Source organism: Dermacentor silvarum, chromosome 11, assembly GCF_013339745.2.
Source record: "Dermacentor silvarum isolate Dsil-2018 chromosome 11, BIME_Dsil_1.4, whole genome shotgun sequence".
NCBI lineage: Eukaryota > Metazoa > Arthropoda > Arachnida > Ixodida > Ixodidae > Dermacentor > Dermacentor silvarum.
The window spans coordinates 30,330,620-30,342,859 of NC_051164.1; the positions used below are offsets into that span (position 1 = coordinate 30,330,620).

General features: G+C 48.1%; 1 protein-coding gene across 1 annotated transcript in view; it reads left to right on the top strand.

The window, feature by feature from the left end:
• Positions 1-717: 717 nt before the first annotated feature.
• LOC119432487 (ATP-binding cassette sub-family A member 17) overlaps positions 718-12,240 on the top strand; it is a gene marked incomplete at its 3' end in the record, with an annotated part of 143,240 nt that continues 131,717 nt past the window's right edge. The window contains exon 1 of the mRNA XM_049658261.1: positions 718-777. Coding sequence (XP_049514218.1) covers positions 718-777 — 60 coding nt within the window. The remainder of the gene's footprint in view (positions 778-12,240) is intronic.

The window sequence follows — 12,240 nt, forward strand, 5'->3', positions numbered from 1 at the left end:
GTGGTTTTGGCACGTAAAACCCCATAATTATTTATTAACCAACTATTTATAAATTTCCTTTATTCAAGGGAAGACAGTGAGTGCGTGTTTCTGTGTGGTTGCCCTGTTTGCTTTCTGAAGCTTTCTCACGTCGTGGCAGGTGAAATCTACTGGGGAGTGCGTTTCCCTCACGTGGAGTCCACGTGTGTAGAGTAAACTTCGCGGGAAGCCGCGATTGCTTCGCTGATTGCGAGCTTAACCGACCCGAGCTACTGCTTCACAGTTGTTTCAGGACTCTGTCGTTACCTGTGCCCCAGGATCCGAGCACACTGACGACGACTGCATCGATGCGGATTCGCTGGCAGTGGCGCAAGAAGTACTGCCGTACGGGTTTGTGCTTCACCTTTGCTTGTCGAGCTGATTCCAGTGCATCGAGTCGGTTCTCGAACGGACAGGTGACATCTGTGATTATCACTTCCTCTCCCTTGGCAAGGACCAGATCGGGGCGGAGGGTTGTGTTCTCGGCCTGCCCTCCTGAGTCCCCGTGAACTTCTTTGTGGCGGCGGTCTTCACCCGGTCACCAATTTTCTTGTGGCGGCTTGTGTATGCACAGCTGTGGCTCATGCAGTCACACAGAATGTGGGGAAGGGTATCCTGCTCATAGCCCGCACACCCTGCAGCGCTGGTCCGAGGCATGTGCCCACGGTCTAGCTGGGTATAGGGAGAGCAAGTCGAGGTATGCCCGGTGCACTGAAGTGCCAGTCGCAGAATCGAGTGGAGCGGCCAGACCGCATTGAAGTGAGTGCTGCTGGAGCCGGCGGCGGCACGCTACATCACCTTTCCTTGGTTAGGTTTCTCCTAGAAGGCGTGGCCCCGTGCGCGCACCCCGCTAGCACGGAGTGTTCTCAACACTTTGGAGCGATGCCTTGGAGTCAGGGTGTCCTTGCCGCAGGCGATGACGGCACCATGTTCCTGCATTTACCCGGAGACGCCCAGGGGGAGGGAGGCCTTCCGTGGTTCATTCCATACAGACTGCAGTTGCCATGCTCGACCCTGGAAGTCGCCTTCTGTCTCTCCACTCCGGTATTCTGCGAGACCTTCCGGAGTGTCTGGCATGCAAAATGTTTGGACTGATATTGGTTAACGCTTGCAGCGCCAGCTCTCGAACTTCGAGGTCTGCTGAGGTCAAGAGCTTTAAGGCGTTGTCGATGCGGCAGGTGTCGCAGGTCTCAGCTACCAGGGGGATGCCTCTGAACCTGCTGTTGGACGGCCGGACACTCGTTTGCTGCATTTGCAGGCAGAAAAAGTGTCCTCGTGATGAGCGGCCTGAGGGCGTCGTCAAGGCGTGCCCACTCTGTCTTCCCCACCATCCCGCACCGCATGGCGAAGCTGAGTGCGGGAAAGAACAATATTTCAACCGCATCCATCATCTGCCAAGGGGCAAGTATGGAGTGCAGCCGGACGCGTCCGACGTCGATCGCCTCGTTGACCGCGCTGCGGTCTGGCAACAGAGAGAAGCTGACAGGGCGCCCTAGGAATTTCTGGCCCTCAAAGTCACCTACAGAGGGAATTTATTTTCTGCTGACTGAAATACGTCGGCCAGGTGCGTGCGGGGAATTTGCCAGAGAGTTGCAAACTTTTGCATTTTGCCGGGTTGAGCTGAAGTCCTAGTTGGAGAGCCAGTTTCAGCCACTACGGTAGTGGGGCTCTGGAGTGTCCCTGGGTCGGCTGCCAGCGGCGTCAGATCATCGGCATAGGCAAGCACGTTGTGCTGCTTGTCACCTCCCTGAACCGCCCGCACGACGGGGTCGATCACCAGGGTAAGCAATAGGCCACTCAGTGGGCATCCCTGGCGGTTACCCTATAAGATGTCGATCGTTGCGGTTGTCCCAGCCTCAGCTACGATGGAGGTTTTGTTTTCACGGTAGGGGTCTGTAACAATGGCGCAGAAGTTCTCTCCGGCGCCGGCTCCTCGGAGTGCATCGATGAGAGCGTTGAGCGGGACAGAGGCAAATGCGTTGAAAAAGTCTCGGAACGCTAGCAAAGGTCCCCACCGCCAGCCCACGCTGCGTCCAGGTGCTTCTGAAGCACGAAATTGTGTTCAAACGCACCATCATGCGACAAGAATCCCTTTGGAAACCGCGATATGACTTCTTGGTCGCACAACCGCTGCTGTAGGCGGAATGCAAGAAAACCCGCATATGGCTTGGAGATCGTGCTTCCAAAGGCAAGGGGTCACCAGCTCGTGACGTTCTGATGCTCATCCTTCTTCTGGATCAGGATCCTCATTGTCTCTTTCCAGGCAGGGGGCACGCGCTGCTACCTGAGGCAGACATTAAATACTACTGCAGGAAAAGAAGCATCAGGGCCAGTTGAGCGCCAGCGCTGGTATGTTATTCGGTGACCGCCAGGATCTGTGTTCTGGCATCTGCGAAGGCGTGCAGCCACCTCTCCGTCGGTGAACTTTGCCAGACAGGGTTCTGGCAGGCCACTGCGACGGAGTTTGTTTAGGAGCAAACAGGTGTCTGCTTTCATGGGTGTCCACGATGCGGAGAAGTGTTCCTCCAGCTTAACGAGGGGGATCGAGCGTTGCTTGGGCTCGCCTTGCACGATGAGGCGAACTGCGCGGCGACGGTTGCGACCGTACGTGCTCTGAATCTGCTAAGCGTTGTCCGGGTTGGCCGGGCGCCTTTGTTTGCAAGTTGCGGGTGCCGCTGGAATTTTAACCTCTTTGGGGACTTCGGAAGTGGCATCTGCCAGAATGGACACAAAAACACACCAACCCTCAGCAGGAACAGGTTCCCGAAGCAGATCTCGCAGTTTCCTCGTGTGCTCAGCTAGCAAGCACGTGTTATCGATGGGCCCTAAACGGGAGAATTTATTGATGGGCTCATCCTGTGAAGCAGTGGCGTCGTTTTCAACGCTTACTCCACTCGCGTGGATGACCTCAGGAGATAGTTGTAGCTGAGGGGGACATTCTGCACTGCTGCAGCAGCTCCTTGCTGTCGAGTTTAGTGACTCGGATTCTACTGCTTCTGGTTGCGAGGGGCTGCACTGATGAGGGAAGCATCTGGTGTAGAAGCAGAAGGTGTTGCTCGTGCAACTGACTTAGGTATAGGAGTGACACAATCAGTGGTGCGCAGCGGGCAGCTTTCTGCAGGGCAGAGGCAAATCACTCCTCGCTCTGCCCACAAGGCAGAGCCAGGAGTGATTTGTTTCGGGAGTAACTGAAATGGACTCAGAAGCACTGTCAGCCAAAGCTGCTTGTAGGTTGGCTAGTTGCTTTCGCGCTGCTTTGTTGACTGGAAAAAGACATAAGGTGGTTGTCCAGTCCCCTTCGGCTTGAGAAAGACGAAGTACACTGGGAGCACTTGTGACGGAATGCTTCTGAGGATTGCAGCTCGCGCTTTCCCTGTGTCAGGCAGCGGTGCACGGTTGACCGGTTGCCCAACTCGTCCCTCCAAAAAGTGCAGAAGTTAGTCATTGTGACTCGCATTCTGTGCTCGTCAGCCACGTGTCGCATCAGACATTGTCGCCTGCAGGTCCACAAAGTACCAGTGTATTCTGCTAAGCAGCTGGCAAGCGGCCATTTGAAACCTTTTGGAAAGGAAATAGGCTTGGCTAGTTGCTTGGGCTGCTTGTTGGGCTGTTACTGCTTGAGCAGCTGTTAGGGGATCGGACCTGAATTCTACTCCTGCTGTGGTTAGTCTACCTGGGACGAAGGCATTGGTAGTGTGAGTGCATGCAGCAGGGGGGTTGTTTAGATGAGTTTAGCGATGCACGCACGGTAGGTAGAGGGTGTGCGAGGGATGAAAATAGAGAAAGAAAAAGAGAACACGAGGAGGTTTGTGGAAGGGCTACGTGCAAGAGGTCTGCAACAATGGCGTAGAAATCCTCTCCGGCGCCTGCTCCTCGGAGTGCGTCGATAAGAGCAACGTTAAAAGCGTACATCAGGCATGTTTTTAGGTTATCAGCATGCAGGCAGGGGCGGGATTAAGTCCCTCCCGTTCTAAGGGTAGGGAATTAGAAGCTGAAGAACATGCAGATTTATTGAAATTGAAGTCCTTCTCACCAACCGTGCATCCAACCAGGTAGCAGATATCCTCGGGAGTTTTAAACAAAGTGGCTCCATTACACAACAAAAAGGCAATACATTACATGCAATATAAAAGACAATATATAAACTAAATGCCGCTAATAACAGGGGGCGAGTTACATTTATAAGACTGCACTCAATGCATGTAAATGATACACTACAATATAATCATGTACACTCATGTGTTCACAACACTACTGGCAAGGTTACCGCATGCAAGAGTGTGCACACACAGCCAGCAGACAAAAAAGAAGAGTAACGAAGAAAAAGAAAACATAAACAAGCGTGTTCGTGAATTGCAAGTGAGCGTGTTTCTCACCGCAGTCCACTGCGAACCGTCAAGTGTACCACATGCAAGAGCGTGCACACAATAACAAGAAAATTGTAGCACCGAAAAAAAAAAAGATAAACAAGCGCGTTCGCGAACTGCAGGTGAGCGTGTATCCCACCGCAGTGCACAACGAACCGGCAAGTTCCCCGCATGCAAGAGCGTCCGCACAAAGACCAGCACAGAAAAAAAAAAAAAAATGCCGCCGCGGCACTAATGCTGCGGAGCAGAAGGCAAAAAACAAAAATAAAATAAAAAGGGTGGCTTGCGATTCGGATTTCGCTGAAGCACCGTAAAAAGAAATTAACGACGCACTAGAAGTTATGGCATGCTAGATGAGTTCGACAAGCATGCTTACAACTGAAAGAAATAAAAATAAGAGAGAGTACTATAATTAAAGAAAGCCAGCGGCGAAACAGGAAACGTTGACTCTACAGACTCAGCAGGCAGCAGGTCCATCCAGGCAGGAGGTATCCGATACCGAAGCTTGTGCAGAGAGGGGGGGGGGGGGAGATATTTGTGCAGAGAGGAATGCACACAGTGAAATCAGCAACTGTATCCTGGCTGAGACGGGGTCCTCCTTCAGAAGATAAAGAAAGTGGAGGATGGTCAAGCCAACACAACACTACACTGTGATCTTAGGCCGAAAGGCCGACCCGTGTCAGCCATGTCTACGTTCGCACCGTCCTCTGGACGGTCCAAGCGCTTGCGTATCTAGTTTTCTTTCCTTCCGCTATCCCGTGATGGCGGTGCCCTCGAAACGTCACGCGTGTCCGGTTTCCTCTGGTTTCACTGTACGACGGTCCCGTGGTCCACGCGAAGAAATATAAACAACCAGAAATGCAAGTTGCGGTTCATTTGGCGTTTTGTGCACGATCTTCATTGGTGGTGTTTGCCGCCCGCTGGCGACGATTGCATTCTCGTCTCTGTTCCTGCGGTCGCTCTTCGTAGGCGCGTTGCTCCTCTCGCGTTGCTCAACAGCAGAACTGCTGTTGGGCTTTCGTCCGCGAACCAGGCTGACGGCTTCCTTCCCAGATACCAAGGAGACGGAAGACAATGGTTCCAAGGCACTGGCGTCAGGGGCAACAAAAGCACAAGCACGGCTTCCACCAGGAAGGCATGTATGGTCGCGCCAGTATCGGGCGCGCCAGAGGTGGTTACCGGCGACTAGTATCCACGACAGGAACACATATGGTTACACTGCAAACACCCGAGTGCCCGCAGCGGCGTCACGTGAACCAACTCCGGCCACGGCTTGAAACAGAGTCGTCACCTAGCAAGCACAGCAAAGCGCGGACCAACGTCGAAGCTCAGGAGAACCCTCAGCGGACAGAAGTTCCTCACGGTACGGACGTACGGGATGCCAGCTCTCAAGCAGAAGACCAAGAGCTACCATGACGTTCGACTCGCCACCGGAAGCCACCAGATCGTCTCACGTACACAAACTTAGGGGGAAGGGATGTAGTGTTATCAAGCGCGCTTACTGATCTATAGCATGAGCAGGACGGCTTGCACGTGTCTCATCCTCGCTTATCAAGGTCGGTCATGTGACTATTTCTGTTGACTTAAAAAACCTGTAACACCGAGCAATAAACGTTCTTTGGTTCTGCCTCTGCCTGCCAGCTAGGTCGCGTTATTTCAGTAATCTCGGAACCTGGTAACCCCGTACACCAAGGCCAACGCTTCTTACTCCAACTGTGAATAGTTCCGCTCAGCGGGTGTCAGTGCTCTTGAACGGAAATATATAGGATAGTCTTTGTTGCCAATTCGGTGTGACAGCGCCGCCCGCTGGCGACGATTGCATTCTCGTCTCTGTTCCTGCCTTCGCTCTTCGTAGGCGCGTTGCTCCTCTGGTGTCCGGACTATACGCGAATATGATCCTATTAATGTAATCATAACCAAGGTGATACGAGAACGTGTGTGCGTACCTATCGTCACGATGACAACCAATCAAGACAATAAATGTGTTCGTACCTTTGTTCGAAATGCTGTGCCACCTCGGTGTCGCGTGCTTAACAGCTGCGCTAGTCATCGACCATCCCACAGTGGAATGGCTCATGATTGTTGCGGTAATTGAATGCCCTAAAAAGTCTCGGTGGGACATAATACATTGATATGGAAGGAAAGATAATTTTATTCAGACCCGAAAGGACAGGTCCGTCCGAATTATTCTACCTCCTACCAGTGCAGCACCTTGCCCACAGCAGTCACTGATAGTTTTGCAACACAAGAAATTTACCAGACTGCGGCACTAGTTCCCTCAGCAACGCTAGTGACAGTGGCGCCCTCTCCTTCAGTGACGATGACGGCTTGCGCTGTGCACTGGGCGGTCACTCTTTTGACGATTTTACGAGTGCCGATGACAGTGTTGGTGTCTTTGGGCGGCTGATCGACGTCAGGTTGTATACTTACTGTAAGACTTTATTGAACACATTTGCCACCGTTAGTGTTTTTCTTTCGGATAATTCTTTGAAAACTTGCAATCACGCAATGGTAGAATTAACATAACTAGATTGCTCTTCAAATCTGTCTTTTTCTGGAATAATCGTTCAAGTGGGTAATTTTTTTTTCTTTTTGAACATATATGAGTAATATGTATGTCGTGTGCTTCACGTTCGTAGCCCAGCTATTGGAAAAGTGAAGGCACAGTGGGCGCAGCCGGAAAAACTACGGTCAAGCAAGACCCCGGACGATTTGAGAACTACCGCCAGACATCAAGACCGTCATCGCCACCGACAATCTGACCAAGGTGAGAGATTGTATGAGAAGGATTTGCTGCCAAGCAGGCATGCACGTTGTAATCTCTGTTGAAACTGTTACTGATTTTTCGTCGTTCGGGTGAGTCAAGTAATCGTAATCTTGATGAAATGGTCGTTTTCTATAAAAAAACCGAATGACGATGGCTGAGTAACGAGATAAGTTTCAAGTTTATTTCAAGTTTATTTCTTCAAAGTCAGTACAAATTGTGTGCAAAAACTGAATGGCCCCTTAGCCAAAGGCTAAGTAGTGGGGCCATTTGCATCACGAACTTGTTCTATCAGTATCTTGATATTTTTGTTTGGTTCCTGGAGTTTTTGTAACATTGTTAACTACCCCCCGTGGTACATTCAACTGAATGTGGTGCTACGCTGCTTAGATCGAGGTGGCGGGTTCGATCCCTGCTGTGGCGGCCGCGTTTCGACGGGGACGAACTGCAAGAACACTCGGGTACTTAGATTTAGGTGCGCGTTAAAGACTCAAGGTGGACAAAATTAAACCAGAATTGCCCCTCTACAACGTGCCCCAAAATCAGGTTGCGATTGAAGCACGTAAAATCCCTATTTATTGTAATCAATCAAGACTAAGTATTTCTATGATAATAAAGGAACACGATTCTTTGTGAAAACCCAAGATAATGCGTTGATTGAAATCGGTTATAAGTCATCATCTACGGGTATTATACTAGTTTGATTTTGTAATGTTGAACTATAAGACAAAAGCGCTAATGACGTTTGGGAATAGGAAATAACTGTGCACGAAGAAACATGTAATCGCCCGAATAGTTCTGGGAAAATTTTATGGAATCGGACTCCATTGGTTGTGTCGTTGTTATGATATTGCGATTGAGCTTCGCATGCTTTCACTTCCAATAATACTTAGATGCTCCCACGCCCTCTGACAATAGTTTTCTTTCCCGTAGTCCGAGGCCATGTTTGTGCATCATTTATTTATTATATTACAATACATCGAAGGCCCCACTGAAGGGGTTTTACACTAGGGCTGGGCTATTGCAGATGTGTTAAATGTTATACAATGTTTCGATCGTTGCCTTGAAGTCGGTGCTACTGGAGTGGAGCACAACGTCAGCGGGAAGGCCTGTGCAATGTTGCCATGTCTCAAGAAAAACAGACGCTTTCTGTCTCTCGCTGCGTTAGAAGTGCGCCACTTGCCATCGGAATGGCATAAGTTCTGACATCGTGGCTGAAGCGCTTTCCTTCGCGACACTTTACAATTTGTATAGGTTTCACATTGGTGGTGTACACCGTATGTTTTTCTTACACTTCGATGTGGGGTGCTCCTTCATATAAAAAATTCTAATTCAAACCAAGAGAATTAAGACGAGCATAACTACATTCACATGCAATGTTGTCAGTGTTACACAGCTTAAAAAAACAAATAGTAGAAAAACCCTTGTAACTCAACAAAATATAACCGAAGCGGCTTTCGACTATAACTTCTTCTGCGCATTCATTTAAAGTCACAGGTAGATTGTAAGCTAGTGACTGGTGTCGATCGAAAAAAATGTGCGGAAATATGGGATCACCCATTCGTCAGGATTTCTGGTGATGTCCGTGGGGCGACTCCACCCCGTCACTCGAACACATAACTTGCCAATGCACGCAGCGTCCGGCAGACGCCGTCCCGTTGCTACTTCACGACACGCTCAACAATTGGCCGTTGGAGGCGCGAACTCTCCGAACGGGACTTGGGAAGCCAATTGGCGACCATCGACCAGGCCTGGCGAGTCGCAATAGCCAGTGGTGCCTTGTAAGAGGGGTTCCCATCTGCAGTAGCCACGCAATGAAATATGTTACAAGTTTGTGTGAAAGTTGCATCACCTACAATAAATGATATATGTATATTTCACGCCAATAATATTAAACAAATTATTTACCGCATTCCTCGTCGTTGACAGTGGTGTCATGTTTGCGATATGGCGTATAATTTTGTTGTTTGAGGTAAGAAGTCTGCTGATGAAAGCTTTGGTAGTTGAACGCCAGACTAATGCACAGTAGCTTAGGTGCGAATTACACAGTGCTTGATGTATTTCCAGTTTCGTGGATATCGGGAGCATGCTGCTACAACCCGAGACAATACCTGCGACAGACGATAGCTTTCTGGGTACCTTTCTGCGGCCCAATTTAAAGTACATGTAAAATGGTCTCAGATAATTTTATTGCGATAGCAATTATACGGACACTCCAAAGCAGATTTCTGCCGTCGGCGTCGCCGTCGCCGTCGCCGTTGCCGTGAGGTTCCGTATGACGTCAATGGAGATGAAATCGTCGCCGCGCGCCGAACGCTGTATGTGCCAGTGAAAGGGCGCGAGGGACGCGCGCTTTCACGAGGAGTGAACCCACGGCGGAGAACAAACGCGCTTTCTGCGCCGTGCTCCCTTAAGGGCTGCAGATGTAGGCGTCTCTTTTCACCTTTACAATCACCGTATATGTAGAGCAAACGCGCCTTCTTCCGACGCGCGAAAGACCGTGGGGGGGAGGCAAGGGAGGGGAGGGGACGTTTAGCTGCGGCACCAAGTGGCTATTTATATCAGAGGCTCCGGCAACAGTCACAAATGCCGCACGCATTTTGTGCGAACGCGGGCAAAACGCCGACGGCGTCGACAACAGTTCTGCGTGTTGCCGGTGCTGCTGCATGTCCAAGTTTATACAGCTGATAAAGCTACTATCATTACTCCGTATAGCTCTCTACAAGTTTGCTATCGCAATTCATGCTTCGCCTTTCAGGTGAAACTGCGACAACTTTTTTTAGTTATCAACAATCTCTATTTTCCGACCCTCAAAAGTTATAATACCGTTGACTGTCGCTTTTTGATTCCTCGTGTGAAAAATTAAGACCTTCATCGTTACTGCATTTATCTTTATTTTATTTTCCTTGAAACACACGGATACCTTAATTAAAACTCCTTACATTCAGATAATAATTGGTTTGTATTAGATCCGGCAATAAGAACAGCGCTGTCGTCAGCGTATATAATCAATGTTGTGTTACTATTTAAATGTATGACGGCATTATTATAAACAAAAGTGGTCCCAGCACACTGCCTTGTGGTACACTAAGTTTATTGTATAGGTGGGATGACGTTTGACCATATATACACGTGCGCAGTAATCGCTTGTTGAGATAAAATTGCAACAAATTCAAGGAACCACCGCGTATTCCTAATGCTGTAATTTGTCGAATAATACAGCATAGTCAACACAGTCAAACACCGTGCAAAATCCACGAATAGCGGGTAAACGTATTTTTTAAATATATTTTGCATGATGGATTCTTTTATATATAGTACAGCTGTTTCTGTTGGTCTATTCTGAAGCCGAACCGCACATTCGTTCAAACGGAGAATTTATTAAAAATGCTTCTCATGCAAAAAAAATATAACTTTCTCTAGTTCCGTAGAAAAGATGGGCAGTACCGAGATCGTACATTATGATCATCTGCCTTAATAATTGCTGATGCCCTGTCACATTTCGCACGTTCGGGAAAGTTTCCGGATACTGGCGGATAGCAATACTAAGTTAAATATGTGTGCTAGCAAACTAGATAGGAAAGACAAACTAGTGTTTGATGAGAGCTATTTGCAGATAGTCGACGTCAGGTGCTTTACAATTTTTCAATATATTGAGGGCACTATAAAGCTCCTACTTCATCAGTAGGCTGCATAAAAAAAGCTTTCTTGAAAAGTATTGCTCATTTTATTTGCGTGTTTGTGATTAGGGAGTATAGAAGGCCATGGCAGCGTTAACGAAGTGCGAATTGAAATGGTCTCCAAGAAATTACCACTAAGTTTTGAAGCATTGTGTATTATGGGGTTTGGCATGTTTGTTTGCGTTGTCGACCCACGACATTTTTATTATTCTCCATGTTACGTCAGGATGTGTTCGACCGACATTGGAAATCAATTTCGATAGCATGCATGCTTTGCTCACCTGAGTTCAGTATTTAGCTGATTCCTGAAAACTTTAATATTCTTTTAAGGTTAATTCGGAATATGTTTGTAAATAGAGCTGGTAGCGGCGATCTTTATCTTCATTCACCTCAAAGTGTTGTTTAGTAATCCAAGCTTTTATAGGCTTGTTTTAAAGATTTTATAAGTTTTAAAGGAAAGTGTTTATGGGGAAAATGCGCGTGAAAGCGATAATGAAATGATTGTATGCCCTATTTGCATTCTTCGTTTTCTAGCACAGATCACCAATCGTAACCTAATCTTTCGTGCTTATAGGATTGAAGTCTATCTTTTTTAATTACCACAACCTTAAAAGCACCCGTAGGCCTTTTACATGTACGCGACTCATTACGGTGTATCAAGAAAACTGGGCAGTGATCACTGATGACTGATTTAGTTGTTCCGGAACTGCAGGCTGTAGTGTCTACGCTCGTAACCATAAGATCAAGGCCAGATAATTAAGACCAAGTAATGCGTGTTGGTGTGCTAGTTCAAAACCCCATCATAACAATGCAGCAGAGAAATTCTGAGATCTACTTTCATCTAAAACTATAATATTATTATCGCCACCACATACCAGCCTATAGCTATGCTTACAAACATAATCTAGAAGGCCTCATAGGATTCCAAAAATGCGTTAAATGGCCGCTACTGGAACGAAAGACCACAAAAATAATTAATTTTTTGTGCAGTACTGTCAACACTTCATAGTCATCCGTTGAACGGCTGTATTCGGATAACACTCGACATTTTTGTCTAGTTACAAGAAGTGCGATGCTACCAACTGCATTGGAGCGGTTCAGATAAAACGTTTTCGCATCCATGGGACTCCAGCATTTTACAGCCGCCTGTGTACCATGTTTCAGAGAGGATAAAAATGTGAAATTTAAACGAACATGGATCTAGAAAAAGTGAGATGTCATCCGCTTTGTTGAAAACAGAGCGCGCGTTATGTCCAGGACAGATTTGCATGGTGGATTACAGTATTTTATTCCTGTGGTTGAAGTGAACTATAGATAGTCCTTATTATGATGCACTGTTACAAGCCGTGTACAAAGAGCGATTACTCCACGAAGACAGCTAGGTCACGATCATCGCGTATCATGTGCACTC